At 45.0% G+C, this 15,908-nt stretch overlaps 2 protein-coding genes across 2 annotated transcripts; one reads left to right on the forward strand and one right to left on the reverse strand.

Moving 5' to 3' along the window:
• Positions 1-12,605, forward strand: ILF2 (interleukin enhancer binding factor 2). The gene is made up of 14 exons (XM_066362445.1): positions 1-100; positions 754-813; positions 1,001-1,043; positions 2,257-2,361; positions 4,294-4,371; positions 4,706-4,808; positions 8,250-8,315; positions 8,971-9,087; positions 9,551-9,629; positions 10,182-10,269; positions 10,998-11,059; positions 11,136-11,250; positions 12,095-12,185; positions 12,304-12,605. The coding sequence occupies exons 1-14, from the start codon at positions 96-98 to the stop codon at positions 12,462-12,464; spliced, it is 1,173 nt and encodes a 390-aa protein (XP_066218542.1). The 5' UTR covers positions 1-95; the 3' UTR covers positions 12,465-12,605.
• Positions 12,606-13,748: 1,143 nt separating this feature from the next.
• SNAPIN (SNAP associated protein) lies at positions 13,749-15,337 on the reverse strand. Its single transcript, XM_066362446.1, has 4 exons — positions 15,144-15,337; positions 14,847-14,893; positions 14,521-14,639; positions 13,749-13,945 (listed from the first exon to the last, which is right to left on the reverse strand). The coding sequence occupies exons 1-4, from the start codon at positions 15,284-15,286 to the stop codon at positions 13,844-13,846; spliced, it is 411 nt and encodes a 136-aa protein (XP_066218543.1). The 5' UTR covers positions 15,287-15,337; the 3' UTR covers positions 13,749-13,843.
• Between the last annotated feature and the right edge of the window lie 571 nt (positions 15,338-15,908).

Consider the following 15,908-nt stretch of genomic DNA (forward strand, 5'->3'; position numbering starts at 1 on the left):
GTTGCGATACGACGGCAAGCCGCCTCTCAAGTTGTCGGCTCCACAGAGGAGAGGGGCGGTTGGTTTGGCTTCCATTGTTCGGGATTTAGGGCGCCATGAGGTAAGGGGACCGGAGAGCTCTTGAAAGGCTTGGGGTTTTTGGCTGATAACTTGGGAAACTGGGCCAGATAAAGTCGGAGGACCACGTGTCTAGTGGCCTGTCCTAAAACCTGAGCATTCCGAGTCTCGGTGAATGGGGGAGGTCGGAGGCCGCGAAGGTGCGGAAACCTGGACCTGCAATGGCGGTGGGCCCAGGAGTCTGGTGACGGGTTCGGCAACTCGGTCTCTGAGGGGTTTAGGTGAGGGGCCGTCCTCACGTCCCGGGAGGAGCACCCCTCCTGCCCCAAACTAGCCCGAAAAGGCTTGAACGTACTTCATTCATCCTCTGCCAAGTGCCTGACCGGTTATGCCGACAAATGAGCAATCTCTTTAGTCCCTGAAGTGTCCGGGTTGGCGTGTACCGGCGATTATGGGGTATTTCTTGTAGGGGTCGGTATTTGAGCCCCGTCATTACTTGGGGTGGGTTGTGACTAGATTGTCTAGAGCGAGGAGGTCATGGGGTGAGGCTGAGCTTTCGGAATGGGGATTCTTGACTTCGAAAGGAAAGTTAAGAGCGATGGAGGCAGGCAAAACTTGAAATGATATGGCCGGTGTGGTGGAGAGATCTCTTTCTCGAGGTCAAAACAAGTTAAACTCTTATTTATGTATTTCTAGGGGTGACAGAGGCCGAGGTCGTGGCGGTCGCTTCGGTTCCAGGGGAGGCCCAGGAGGAGGGTGAGTGCCAGATGTTAGCATCTCTGCACAGTTACCTGTATAGACTTTGGAGTAGATTAATGGTACTCGCTTTTGTGAGATCCAGCTGTGGTTTAGAAACCACATGCTCTGCTAAATAAGTTTGACCTCATTATGCTAAGTCACTTGATTTCTGTGGTTAATAATTTGGATTGCTTCTCTGTTTCAGGTTCAGGCCCTTTGTGCCACATATCCCATTTGATTTCTATTTGGTGAGTACCGTGGGCCCTGTTCACCACTGACATAGGAATGGAGCCTGGTCACTTTTCCTTATAGTTTACTGGAGCCCAGCATCTCCCTGTTAAAATGGTGGTGGCAGTAGGAAAAGGGATTAGTGAATAGAGTTGGGGTTTTGAGTCAGCTGTGTGTTGCTTTATATGAAAAACAGTAAGCAGGGTGGTAAGCTAATTCCTTGGCTACTATTGGCAGTAACATGATTATAATCTGGCTTATTGTTTAATATGAAGGTAGTGAGTGCTTCAGTTGGTTTTCAGGGGTCTCCAAACTTTTTACACAGGGGGTCAGTTCACTGTCCCTCAGACCATTGGAGGGCTGCCAAATACAGTGGTCCTCTCACTGACCACCAATGAAAGAGGTGCCCCTTCCAGAAGTGCAGTGGGGGCTGGATAAATGGCCTCAGGGGGCCGCATTGTGGCCCGCGGGCCGTAGTTTGGGGACACCTGGTTTAGAGTGTCAGTCCCAATACACTAAGGTTGCAGTTGATCCCCAGTCAGGGCATGTACAAGAATCAACCAGTGAATGCATAAATAAGTGGAACAATAAACCGATATTTTTCTTTCTCATCTCAATTAAAGAAAGGGCGGGGGGGTGAGAGCTAACCTAATTGCTGGTGACGCAGTGGATAGAGCACTGACCTGGGATGCTGAGGCCCCGAGGTTGCTGGCTTGAGCCCCCTCAGTCAAGGCATGTATGAGAAGCAAGCAATGAACAACTGAAGTAACACAATTACAAGTTGATCCTTCTCATCTCTCCCTTCTACCCTTCCCCCCCAAATAGTAAGAGCTAAATTATGGCTATTCCTTCAAGCTTGTATCCTTGTTTGAACATCTTAAAGAGTAAAAATAAGTGTAGCCTGACCAGTGGGTACAGTGGATAGAGCATTGATCTGGGATGCTGAGGACCCAGGTTCAAAACCTCAAGGTCACCATCTTGAGGCCTTGAGCAAAGGGTCACTGGCTTGGCTTAGACACCCCCCCCCCCCTGGTCAAGGCACATATGAGAAGCAATCAGTGAATTGTTAAAGAATAGTTAAAAGTGACAATACTATGAGTTGATGCTTCTTATCGTATCTTTCTCAAAAAAAAAAAAAATAGTGGAAAATTTTTTATTTTCTGTTGTAGCAAGAGGAAAAAATCTCTCCTGTATATTATTTTTGATAAATAATAATTTTTATTTCTGGTTTAGTGTGAAATGGCTTTCCCCCGGGTCAAGCCAGCACCTGATGAAACTTCCTTCAGTGAAGCCTTGCTGAAGAGAAATCAGGACCTTGCTCCTAATTCTGCTGAACAGGTATATTTTTCTGGCTTTTTTTCCCTGAAATTTCTCTTAAAGTTTGAGAAGAAGTGAGTAACTATTGGTGAGGTTATTATTATCAGAGCCTAAACTCCACAGGTTTATATCCCCCCCCCCCCCCCTTAAATATGGAGGTTATGTTCCAGGACCTGCTATGGATGCCTGAAGCTGCAGATAGAACTAAACCCTGTATATACTATCTTTTTTCTTATATATATATATATACCTATTATAAAGTTTAATTTGTAAATTAGACACAGAGAGAGTTTAACAACAATGTGTAACTAATACAATTACAATACACTGTAATAAATGTGTGAATGTGGTTTCAAAATATCTTGCTGTACTTGTTCTTTTTCTTGCGATAATGTGAAATGATACAATGCTTATGTGATGAAAAGAAGGTGAATGATGTAGGCACTGTGATGTAGCCTTTAACTACTTATTAAAAGGGTTATTTTTTTTGTGTGTGATAGAGACAGATAGGGACAGGCAGGCAGGAAGGGAGAGAGATGAGAAGCATCATCAGTTCTTCGTTGCGGCTCCTTAGTTGTTCATTATTGCTTTCTCTCATGTGCTTTGACTGGGGGGCTACAGCAGAGAAAGTGACCCCTTGCTTAAGCCAGCAACCTTGGGCTTCAAGCCAGCGACCTTTGGGCTCAACCAGCGACCATGGGGTCATGTTTATGATCCCATGCTCAAGCTGGTGAGCCCGTGTGCAAGCTGGCAACCTCGGGGTTTCGAACCTGGGTCCTCTGCGTCCCAGTCTGATGCTCCGTCCACTGCGCTATGCTGGTCAGGTAATCTGATAACCAAGAGGGCTAAGGGCGGGTAGTGTATACAGTGTGAATATGTCTTGAGCGGGATGATCCACAATTTAAAACTTGGGAATTGTTGTCTGACTGGTGGTGGCACAGTGGATATAGCATTGACCTGGGCTGCTGAGGTATCTCCTATTTGAAACCCTAAGGTTGCTGGCTTGAGCACAGGCGTGCTGGCTTGGCTTGAGGCATTACGCAATCTGAACAACTAAAGTGTATGACAGGGGTCCACAAACTTTTTACACAGGGGGCCAGTTCACTGTCCCTCAGACCATTGGAGGGCCGGACTATAAAAAAAACTATGAACAAATTCCTATGCACACTGCACATAATTAAAGTAAAAAAACAAAACAGGAACAAATACAATATTTAAAATAAAGAACAAGTAAATTTAAATCAACAAACTGACCAATATTTCAATGGGAACTATGCTCCTCTCACTGACCGCCAATGAAAGAGGTGCTCTTCCAGAAGTGCGGTGGGGCCAGATAAATGGCCTCAGGGGGCCGCATGTGGCCCGCGGGCCGTAGTTTGGGGACCCCTGGTGTATGAACTACGAGTTGATGCTTTTCATCTCTCTCTACCCTCCCTTTTTCCCTTCCTGTCTCTCTCTCAATTCAATTTTTAGAAAACTTATGAATTGTTTATTTCTGGAATTTTCCACTTAATATTTTCTGACCACAATTGACTGTGGGTAACTGAAACCATGGAAAGCAAAACCACACCATGGGGGGACTACTCTGATTGTTCTCCTTATTTCTCATTGTGGGTAGCGCGAGTGTGCCAGATAACGTAAATGTTAACATTTTTATTGATTATGTCTTTGAGATAAAAAATATACTGCTCACAAAAATTAGGGATACTTTAAAATGAATAGGAAGCGATAAACTATTCCCTAATTTCTGTGAGCAGTGAAGTTGTTTTCTTCTAATACATTTAAGGCCAGATGGGTTAAAGTGTTTTAAATGCAGTATGTTGGTATTGAATTAGCTTGTATGGAAGGGATAAGGATAAAATATTCAAACTGAGAAGTTACTTATAATTTTCATGTTTTTTTTTTTTTTATTCAATTTTCCTCACCTTATTTTTGTTTACTGCTATTTTTCAGGCCTCTATCCTTTCTCTGGTGACCAAAATAAACAATGTGATTGATAATCTGATTGTGGCTCCAGGGACATTTGAAGTGGTGAGTTTTTGATGATTTAGTGTTAGAAGAGGGCAGTCCTAGTATTGTAGAAATTTAATTGGCTGTTACTTAATTCTTTTGTTGCCTATTATCCAAAGCCACACCTAAAATGGGAAAGTACAGTGGAATTCCTTTGTGGTACCGATTTTGAGGACAAGACTGGTATCATTGTTATCAGCTAGCTATGATGTATCAGGCTTTTCATGTGGCTTGGGGATGTAATTTGACCTCTGCAACTCCTAAATCTGGGTAATAAGCTGTGTTGCAATTGAATTCTATCTGAGATGCTTTAGGCAGTCTTTCCACTTTTTTTTTTTACTCCCTTTTCTAACAGCAAATTGAGGAAGTGCGACAGGTCGGATCATACAAAAAAGGAACAATGACTACAGGACACAATGTAGCTGACCTGGTGGTAATCCTAAAGATCCTGCCAACGTGTGAGCGTGGGAACAGAACATAGCAGTTGGAATTGAGGCATAGGACTCTTTAAAGCCCAAATTTCCTGTGAGAAAGGCTGTTTGGAAGACAAATGGGAAATTTTATTTATAAAAAAGTTCTTAGTTTATTAGTCCTCTCAAAAAATCTGTACAGTTACTCTAAGGCTGGTGGTCGTGGCCATGCAGATTCGCACTGAATTCAGGCAGACGGTAAGGGAACTGTGGGGCTGGAAAATGGTGGGCCATTCCGTTTATTAGAGTCTCAATGGCGGATGAGCAAGGCGGCAGGGAAAATCACTTCCCTCTCTCAGGGCTGATGAGCAAACAGGCCAGGGAGAACCCCTTCTTCCACAAACAATAGCAAAAAAATGGCACCTCCCAGTGATGGCAAGCAGTCCGCAATCTACAGTCTGCTGTTTTGTAAGGTTGCGTGCACCTGCAGCCTTACATAGACTATGCACACATGGTGCTGCCCTGTGCTCATGCACCAATCAGGCGAAGTGCAAGTGAGCAAGACTAACACATCTGTTTGCCCAGCAGTCTCCAAAGATGAAAGTCACTGAAGAATTTTTACTCTTTCTGCTGCTGTCCAATCTCCTGCTCATTTTTTGGTCAGCACCAGTGTTGGCCTTTGTAGTCGCAGTCGCCTTTCTTCATTCTGTTCTTGTGTTCTTGTATTTTTTTTTTTTTTTGAGGTCTTCTTTTCATATAGGCCATGTATTGCAAGTCTATGTTTGGGTTTATTTTATTTTTTTCAGAGACAGAGAGAGGGATAGACAGGGACAGACAGGAATGGAGAGAGCTGAGAAGCATCAATCATCAGTTTTTCGTTGCGACACCTTAGTTGTTCATTGATTGCTTTCTCATATGTGCCTTGACCGTGGGCCTCAGCAGACCGAGTGACCCCTTGCTTGAGCCAGCGACTTTGGGTCCAAGCTGGTGAGCTTTTTGCTCAATCCAGATGAGCCTGCACTCAAGCTGGCGACCTCGGGGTCTTGAACTGGGTCCTCCGCATCCCAGTCTGACGCTCTATCCACTGCGCCACCGCCTGGTCAGGCTATTTTCTTTTAAAAAATTTTTTTCCCTGACCTGTGGTGGCACAGTGGATAAAGCGTCGACCTGGAACTCTGAGGTCACTGATTCAAAACCCTGAGCTTGCCTGGTCGCACATACGGGAAGCAACTACTATGAGTTGATGCTTCCTCCTTCTTCCCCCTCTTTCTCTCTCCTCTCTGTCTCTATACTCTCTTTTTTTTTTTTTCCCCATTTTTCTGAAGCTGGAAACAGGGAGAGACAGTCAGACAGATTCCCGCATGCGCCCGACCGGGATCTACCCGGCCCGCCCACTAGGGGCGACGCTCTGCCCACCAGGGGGCGATGCTCTGCCCATCCTGGGCGTCGCCATATTGCGACCAGAGCCACTCTAGCGCCTGAGGCGGAGGCCACAGAGCCATCCCCAGCGCCCAGGCCATCTTTGCTCCATTGGAGCCTCGGCTGCGGGAGGGGAAGAGAGAGACAGAGAGGAAAGCGCGGCGGAGGGGTGGAGAAGCAAATGGGCGCTTCTCCTATGTGCCCTGGCCGGGAATCGAACCCGGGTCCTCTGCACGCTAGGCCGACACTCTACCGCTGAGCCAACCGGCCAGGGCCTCTTTTTTTTTTTATTGTCCTGGCTGGATAACTCAGTTGGAGCATCATCCCAAAGTGCAGAGGTTGCCAGTTTGATCCCTGGTCAGGGCACATGTTGGAGTGGAGCGATACTCCTGTCTCTCTCTCCTGTCCTCTCGTTAAAATTCATAAATAAAAAATTAAAAGCCTGACCAGGCGGTGGCGCAGTAAATAGAGCATCGGACTGGGATGCTGAGGACCCAGGTTTGAAACCCCAAGGTTGCTGGCTTGAGCACAGGGTCATAGACATGATTCCATGGTTGCTGGCTTGAAGCCCAAGGTTGCTGGCTTGAGCAAGGGGTCACTCGCTCTGCTGTTGCCCCCTGGTCAAGGCACATATGAGAAAGCAATCAATGAACAACTAAAGTGCCGCAACAAAGAATTGATACTTCTCATCTTTCTCCCTTCCTGTCTGTCTCTGTCCAAAAAAAAAAAAAAAATTAAAAAAGATTTTATTTACTAATGTTACAGAGAGTGTAGGGGTGGAGGCGAGAAGTATCACCTCATAGTTGCTTCACTCTAGTTGTTCATTGATTGCTTATTGTATGTGTCTTGACTGGGCAAGCCTAGGGTTTTGAACCAGCGACCTCAGGTTTCTAGGTTGACGCTTTATCCTCTGTGCCACCACAGGTCAGGCCTGGGTTTATTTTGCTTTGAGTAATCCAAGGAATCAAATCATGCCAAAGCCAGTTGTCTTGCTACCACCAAAATGGGTTCTGAATCTAAAAACAAAGATGACATCTGTTGTGGTCTTACATTTTGGCCATTTTCCCCCAAATTTCTGTCTTAAGTTCTGTTGCCTTCCCCAGGTGAAGGTGTCGATGACTACTTGTTTCCACTGAAGTATTCTGTTGGTCATGAACTTTCTGGTCTGATAGGAAAGAAACGCAGAAATTTTATTTTTTTATTTTTATTTTTTATTTTTTTGCATTTTTTTTTTCTGAAGCTGGAAACAGGGAGAGACAGTCAGACAGACTCCCGCATGCGCCCGACCGGGATCCACCCGGCACGCCCACCAGGGGGCAACGCTCTGCCCACCAGGGGGCGATGCTCTGCCTATCCTGGGCTTCGCCATGTTGCGACCAGAGCCACTCTAGTGCCTGAGGCAGAGGCCACAGAGCCATCCCCAGCGCCCGGGCCATCTTTGCTCCAGTGGAGCCTTTGGCTGCGGGAGGGGAAGAGAGAGAGAGAGGAAGGCGCGGCGGAGGGGTGGAGAAGCAAATGGGCGCTTCTATGTGCCCTGGCCGGGAATCGAACCCGGGTCCTCCGCACGCTGGGCCGACGCTCTACCGCTGAGCCAACCGGCCAGGGCAGAAATTTTATTTTTTAATGTGTGGGGGTAATAAGAGACAAACTCTGGAGTGTCTGAAAGAATCTGGTCAGTCACTATAGGGCAGTGTTTTTCAGCTGGGGGTACTTTTACCCCCCGGGGGACATTTGGCAGTGGTTGGAGACGTTTCAGGGATACTGACATCAAGGAGATAGAGGCCAGGGATGCTGCTAAGCATCCTATAGGGAACAGGGTGGACACTACCCCTCAACTCCCAAAGAATTATCCAGCCCAAAATAGCATAAGTGCCACCTACTATAGAAAATGGATGTGAGTATAGGAGAGGGTGTCTTGCCCCCTTAGTCTTCTAGTTTCTCTGCAGGCATTAGTTTCCCCTTGTAAAAGTGTTTTTTTCTATTGCTTGCCCTTGCTCCAGCCTTGGGGCAGAAATTAGAGTGCAGAGGAGATAATTGTAATGTTCATTGTCTGCTTTTCTCTCTTTCTAGTGGAAGCTGTTGCTGCCCTAGGGAACAAAGTTGTGGAAAGCCTAAGAGCACAGGATCCTTCTGAAGGTTTGAGTTTGTTGCTGAATGTGTATGTAGTGGTCATAGGAGCCAGGTCTGTAACTCTTAAGTACACAGTTAACAAGGTCTGGTGAGGGTAGAAGGAAGAATGAATGCAGTTTTATGTTGGGGAAATTTTGGCAGAGATCTCCAGTGTCAAAATCCTATTGATCTCCCTTATTTAAAAAAAAAAATTCTGTACTGTAAATCTTCACTCTAGACCAGGGGTAGTCAACCTTTTTATACCTACCGCCCACTTTTGTATCTCTGTTAGTAGTAAAATTTTCTAACCGCCCACCAATTCCACAGTAATGGTGATTTATAAAGTAGGAAAGTGACTTTACTTTATAAAATGTATAAAGTAGAGTTACAGCAAGTTAAAGCACATAATAATAATTACTTACCAAGTATTTTATGTCGGATTTTCGCTAAGTTTGGCAGAATAAATCTTTATGAAACAACTTACTATAGTTAAATTTATCTTTTTATTTATACTTTGGTTGCTCCGCTGCTGCCCACTATGAAAGCTGGAAAGCCCACCTAGTTGGCAGCAGGGACCAGGTTGACTACCACTGCTCTAAGACTCTTGGTGCTTTTGAAAATCTGCCCTGGATTTACCTTTGGTCATCTAATGGAAAGTTACAACTTTTGATTTTTCTTTCAGTTCTGACCATGCTGACCAATGAAACTGGCTTTGAAATCAGTTCTTCTGATGCTACAGTTAAGATTCTCATTACAACAGTGCCACCCAATCTCCGAAAACTGGACCCAGAGCTCCACTGTTAGTCTTTTTTTTTTTTTTTTCCCATTGCTGGGGAAATTCAAAGCATGGTGTAAAGTTGCTGTTGAGTTTAGTTTGTTGCTATTCCACATGAAACCATGGAGGACCTAAGTTTACTCCCAAACTTTGCTACCTCCATTTATAATTTGGAGACGGGTTTACTAGCTTGCTAGTGAAATTGTCAAAGACAGGGTGCACAGGAAAGCAGTTTGAGCACTTCAGAACGAAGGAAATACGGAGTTGGGTTAGGCTTTTGGAGAAAATGGTGGGTATTGTATACTTCTAGATTTGGTTTAGGGGAGGAATAGTGAGTTTTGGACAAGTGATTTGCTGATATGAGGAACAGAGTGGCTTAAGGAATTACATTATTCTGTCCTCTTTCCAAGTTACTGAACTATGGCAATGGGATTGAATTGCTTGCTTAATAATAGGAATGTTTCATCTTGGTCTGTCCTACCTCTAGTGGATATCAAGGTGTTGCAGAGTGCCTTAGCAGCCATCCGACATGCCCGCTGGTTTGAGGAAAATGCTTCTCAGTCCACGTGAGTACTCCTTCAGTATTTAAGATAACCTATCCCCCCCCCCCTTTTTTTAAGCAAGATAGAAAGGGAGAGAGATGAGAAGCATCAACTAATATATAGTTGCAGCACCTTAGTTGTTCAGTGGTTGCTTTCTCTTATGTGCCTTGACCAGGGCGCTCCAGCCCAGCCAGTGAACCCTTGCTCAAGCCAGCGACCTTAGGTTCAGGCCAGTGACCATGGGGTCATATGATCCCACACTCAAGCTGGCGACCTCAGGGTTTCAAACCTGGATCCTCAGCATCCCAGGTCGATGGCTCTATCCACTGTACCACCACCTGGTCGGGTAACTTAACCCTTCTAACTACACAATAGCAGGGGACTCCTGTACTTCCTCTGACAGATCATTTTTGGCTCCAGTCTTCTGTCTGGATTTTGACTTTTACCTTAAATAAGCAAATTTAAATTGAGAGAGGAGGCTGCGTAGTTCTGGAAATAGTTTCAGCATGTACCTTAGGTGTTGAAGTACATGATCATACATACTATTTTTAATACTTGGGTCCCTCTTACCTTTAGAGTTAAGGTTCTCATCAGACTTCTAAAAGACCTGAGGATTCGTTTTCCTGGTTTTGAGCCCCTCACGCCATGGATCCTTGACCTACTTGTAAGTAAAGAAGGGCAATTGGCGTTCCTGATCCATCCCTGTTTAACAGTAGTTACTCTGACATCTACCAGAATCTGAAATTTGGTGAAGCTTAAAAGAAATCTCATTGGTGGACAAGTAATCCAGTACAAATTCGGTGTTTATTACTTTATTCGGTCTTTATAGAGTATTAAATGAGTAGTTATTGCCCTTTTGTCTTTTTATTACTGCTATCATTAATGTGATAATGGAGAGAACATAGTAGATGAGCATTCACTTCACAATTGCTTCTGAACATGAAGGTTTTGGCTAGGCTTTAATAACCAGTTTTCCTCATGTTTTAAGGCAGGGGTCCCCAAACTTTTTACACAGGGGGCCAGTTCACTGTCTCTCAGACCGTTGGAGGGCTGGACTATAAAAAAAACTATGAACAAATCCCTATGCACACTGCACATATCTTATTTTAAAGTAAAAAAACAAAATGGGAACAAATACAATATTTAAAATAAAGAACAAGTAAATTTAAATCAACAAACTGACCAGTATTTTAATGGGAACTATGCTCCTCTCACTAACCACCAATGAAAGAGGTGCCCCTTCCGGAAGTGTGGCGGGGCAGGATAAATGGCCTCAGGGGGCCACATGTGGCCCGTGGGCCGTAGTTTGGGGACCCCTGTTTTAAGGTTTCAGTTTGTTGGAAGATGGATTGCTGTTTTTATGGCATACCTACCAGATTTATTCTTTTCCAGGGGCACTATGCTGTGATGAACAACCCCACCAGACAGCCTTTGGCCCTAAATGTGGCATACAGGTACAGCATGCTTCTCTGGGGTTGGGGCTGGATTATAAGCTGTCTTGTATGTTCTTTTAATACCTCTCTGTTTCAGACGTTGTTTGCAGATTCTGGCTGCAGGACTCTTCCTGCCAGGGTCAATGGGTATCACAGACCCTTGTGAGAGTGGCAACTTCAGAGTACACACAGTCATGACTCTGGAACAACAGGTATTGGGACAGCTCCGAGATGATCTGTTTTGGCTCACTCTTAAATACTTCTGGGTCAGAAGGCAGAGAAAATGTGATCTTCAGGGGTCAAGGATTTGGGGGTTCTCACATACTTTGGTCTTGAAAATAGAAAGTTGTCTTCAGGCCTGGCTGGGTAGCTCAGTTAGTTAGAGCAGTGGTTGGCAAACTCATTAGTTAGTCAACAGAGCCAAATATCAACAGTACAACGATTGAAATTTCTTTTTTTTTTTTTCCCCTTTTTTTTTTTTAATTCATTTTTAGAGAGGAGAGAGAGAGACAGAGAGGGAGGGAGAGGAGAGACAGAGAGAGAAGGGGGGAGGAGCTGGAAGCATCAATTCCCATATGTGCCTTGACCAGGCAAGCCCAGGGTTTCGAACCGGCGACCTCAGCATTTCCAGGTCGACGCTTTATCCACTGCGCCACCACAGGTCAGGCCGAAATTTCTTTTGAGAGCCAAATTTTTAAAACTTAAACTATATAGGTAGGTACATTATTAACTTAATAAGGGTACTCCTAAGCTGGCCTTTGCTAATTATTAGGTATTTTGTGGAAGAGCCGCACTCAAGGGGCCAAAGAGCCATGTGTGGCTCGCGAGCCACAGTTTCCCGACCACTGGGTTAGAGCATCATCCCTATACACCAAGGTGTGCGTTCCATCCTGGGTCAGAGCACATACTAGAATCAACCGGTGAATCCATAAATAAGTGGAACAACAAATTGATATTTCTCTTCCTCTTTCTTAAAAAAATTTTTTTTGTTTTCATGAGAATATTAAGTAAGGTACTTCTTGATTCTCTATATTTACCCTCTCTGCTTTCCTTCAGGACATGGTCTGCTACACAGCCCAGACTCTGGTCCGAATCCTGTCACATGGTGGTTTTAGGAAGATCCTTGGCCAGGAGGGTGATGCCAGCTGTGAGTGACCATAGGGTCAGGGGTTCTTTAGGGAATTTTGTGATTTACAAAGAAGCTGTACACTACTCAGATGTCTTAGTATTTCCACTGTATAGACCATGACTTTTTTCTCTTCTAGATCTTGCATCCGAAATATCTACCTGGGATGGAGTGATTGTGACACCTTCAGAAAAGGCTTATGAGAAGCCACCAGAGAAGAAGGAAGGAGAGGAAGAGGAGGAGAATACAGAAGAACCACCTCAAGGAGAGGAAGAAGAAAGCATGGAGACTCAGGAGTGACCACCCCTTCTCTTCACTATTTCTTACCCAAGGGGAAGATTGAAGCCTAAGCTGACTGCTACTGGGCTTTTTATGATGGCATTTCTGGGGGATAGGGGAGACAGGAAGGAAAATAAAAAGTAAACTCTAGAAGGAAGTGTCTTCCCACTGAGTGTTTTTTGTTTTTGTTTTTTGTGACAGGAGAGGGACAGATAGGGACAGACTGACCGGAAGGGTGAGAGATGAGAAGCATTAATTCTTCGTTGTAGCATCTTAGTTTCTCATTTGACTGCTTTCTCATATGTGCCTTGACCGGGGGGCTACAGCAGACCAAGTGACCCCTTGCTCAAGCCAGCGAACTTGGGTTCAAGCTGGTGAGTCTTGCTCAACCTAGATGAGCCTGTGCTCAAGCTGGTGACCTCGGGTTTTGAACCTGGATCCTCTGTGTCCCAGTTTGATGCCCTATCCACTGCACCACTGCCTCATCAGGTCCCACTGAGTTCTTATATTGACTTATTAGCCAGAATCTCCCATCTATAGTGAAACAGGATACTAACTTTTCTTCACAATACTATAGAATCCCCAGCTCTTGTAAACCTCCCTCAACCAGTACTTTGATGTTGAAATGTTGTCAACTGCCTGGGAAAACTTTTTTTCTAAGAAAAATGATTAAAGTACTTCCTAGTAAGGCTCTTGGTCTTGTTTTTACTTGGTATCTGGCCACCTTTTTTGCTTCCTTTTGCTTTCTGTGCTCTTCATTGAAAATATTAAAGTCTTTCCATTGTAAGTACTAGATCAGTATTTGAAGCTGTATTTGAATTAAAGTATAAAGACCCTTGGAACCTTTTTGTCTATTAGAATAAAATAGAATACTATTTAAGCATTTATTGAATTAAATGGTTCCTAGCAAGACTGCTACTGCATTCAAGCCAGGGAAGTCCATAAAAGATGGTAGATAGGTCATTCACATTTACTGTACTTTGTGCTCTCCAAATCTTCAGTATAAAAAGGAAAATGAGAAGTCACAGGTAGAGGAAATGCTGCCCAGGCCCCAGTAATGAGCCATGTAACAGGAAGCCCCTCCCTGTTTAATTAGGCTGGAAGGAAGAGGTGGGCCTTGCATATATACTTCAAGATACAGAAGTATTTTTTTAAAGAAACAAGGAAAAAAAGGTAGATGTCTGCTCATTCTTGGAGGGAAGCAGGAACTGGAATCCTTTGGGATCCTGAGTCCTATACATAGGGTTCTTTGGGCTCCCACATAAATAAGATTTTTTTAAGTGCTTTGAAAACAAAACGACTGTCTTGATATTCTAAGGTTTATGGGGTGTTCTGGAGAAAATGAAGCAGATGGGAAACAGTACTTGTGCTATTGTGAGGCCACGGAACCATCTGGCCTGTTACTTGCTTGGGGACCCAGAGGGGTAAACTCCTGAATCCAGCATTGCCCTCCTCCGGGCTGTTTCCTTGGCAACACTGTGGTTTAGCCGCCTCAGCCGTTCCTAAGAGACAAGATTTGGACTATTAGTAACTGCTCTGTGAAAGGCTTTAGAGCTCACTCACCCAGGTGCTGGAAAATATCTTAGGCTTGGTATATAACAATGTAAATGACAGTAACTGGGTATTGAGAATAAACAGTTTACTATATGGTTTGACCAAGTGGTGGTGCTAAAGCATCAACCTGAGATGCTGAGGACCCAGGTTTGGAATCCTGAGGTCACCAGCATAAGATTGGGAACATAGACATGACATCATGGTCACTGGCTGGAGCCAAGGTTGCTGGCTTGTGCAAAGGGTCACTGGTTCAGCTGGAGCCCCCCCCCCCCCCAAGGCGGTCAATAAACAACTGAAGTGTCACAACTATGAGTTGATAAGTCTCATCTCTTCCTATCCGTCTTGCTAAAAAAAAAAAAAGTTTATATTATGGCAGACACTCGTATAGTTGACAACTCCCTTTCCCCAAAGACTTGAAAAAACAACTTCCATTTGTTGGAGACTTTGAGGGATCCCTTGAAAATTGGAGATATACCCAGAGAACTTAGAGCAAAGAATCACTGTTGGTAGGAAATCCTCTTACCTGAGCATTCTGTAGAATGTTGTTGACCAAGACAACGCGTCGCCGGGCATTAAGTAGCTTCTTCACATAGGGATCGAGATCCAGGGCCACTTTCTGATTCTCATTGATATGGCACAGTTCTGTGGGTGGAAATAAGGTGCAACTAACACCTACTGGCTCATTTCTTGTTCTTAGTAGTCTAGTAAATGGGATGGAAAACCCTCTTGCACCCACATGGGCTACAGTCATTAGAAATTTAAAGAAATTTATTGGCAGTGTTGCTGTGCTGCAAAGAAGCGACAGAAACCCAGTGAGCTGAAGGATTCCGGATACACAGGTGTGCTTACCAGTAGCTAGGTTGTCAATTTGTTCCCGTAGCTCTACCTGGCTCTCTCTGTAAAGAACAAGGCTTACAGGTCAATCAGTGGAACTCAAGAAACCTGTTCCCCTAGGTGTTTCCCAAGTGCTAAGAGAAGCCAGCTACACGCCCCAACCCCCAGCCCCCATGCCAACGCCGTTCTGCACTGCATCCAGCTTCCAAAATTTATTCTTAGTTCCATCAGAACCCAGGCAGGAACCTTTTTTGGCTCCACTCCTACAAAGCAAATTAGAGAGGTCCCGCCCCAACCTTCCCTCTCGGGCACCTGACGGCGTGGACGTGAGAATCAAGCTGCTGCACAGCCGGCCGCAGGAATTCAAGGAGCCCCTCGGCGAAGAGGTCGCGGCCCGCAGGCCCAGCCACCGGGGTCCCTGCCCCAGACACAGCGGCGGAACCAGCCCCGGCCATCACGAATTGCCCTTAAGCCCAGAACCTGCCGCGAGGGCCGCTGGGAACTGAAGCCCCGCTGAAATGCGCCGCGAGGGGGCGTCCGGGAAATACTGGTTCTCACCCAGGCTCCGGGACTTCTGGGAAATGGAGTCTTTGGAGCTGGCAGGTTTGGGAGAAGGGGCCCGGCCTTAATGCTCCCGGGAGTTGTAGTTCTTTATAGGCCTTGACGAGACGGATTTTTTTTTTTTTTTTTTAAGATTTTAAAAATTGATTGATGTTTAGAGAGAGGAGAGAAAGAAAAGATGGGTGTGTGTGTGGGGGGAGTGGGGGTACCGGGAAGCATCAACTTGCTTCTCGTATGCACCTTGACCCGGCAAGCCCCGCGTTTCCAACAGTGACTGCAGCATTCCAGGTCCACGGTATATTCACTTCGCCACCACAGGTCAGGCTCAGATTTTTTTAAATACCGACTTCGGGAGCTAAAGGAAGAACTAATTTTGGGATGTGGGTACTTTTTTTCTCCAAAGATGAAAAATAAATTCTTATATCTCTAGTTGTCCATAACCTTCCTGTGCTAACTTTATGAGAAAACCAGATTACATTCATAGTTTAGTTTTATATTATTAAATTTAAGAGTATA

Source organism: Saccopteryx leptura, chromosome 2 (assembly GCF_036850995.1).
Source record: "Saccopteryx leptura isolate mSacLep1 chromosome 2, mSacLep1_pri_phased_curated, whole genome shotgun sequence".
Lineage (NCBI taxonomy): Eukaryota > Metazoa > Chordata > Mammalia > Chiroptera > Emballonuridae > Saccopteryx > Saccopteryx leptura.

Bases quoted from the DNA above. Each gene is read 5' to 3' on its own strand.
- ILF2 (XM_066362445.1), top strand. The intron at 10,270-10,997 runs GTAAGTAAAGAA...ATTCTTTTCCAG, and splicing joins CATGGATCCTTGACCTACTT to GGGCACTATGCTGTGATGAA. The intron at 11,251-12,094 runs GTATTGGGACAG...GCTTTCCTTCAG, and splicing joins TCATGACTCTGGAACAACAG to GACATGGTCTGCTACACAGC.
- SNAPIN (XM_066362446.1), bottom strand. From the start codon at position 15,286: ATGGCCGGGGCTGGTTCCGCCGCTGTGTCTGGGGCAGGGACCCCGGTG. The intron at 14,640-14,846 runs GTAAGCACACCT...TTCCACCCACAG, and splicing joins AATTGACAACCTAGCTACTG to AACTGTGCCATATCAATGAG. The intron at 13,946-14,520 runs GTAAGAGGATTT...CTTGTCTCTTAG, and splicing joins ACATTCTACAGAATGCTCAG to GAACGGCTGAGGCGGCTAAA.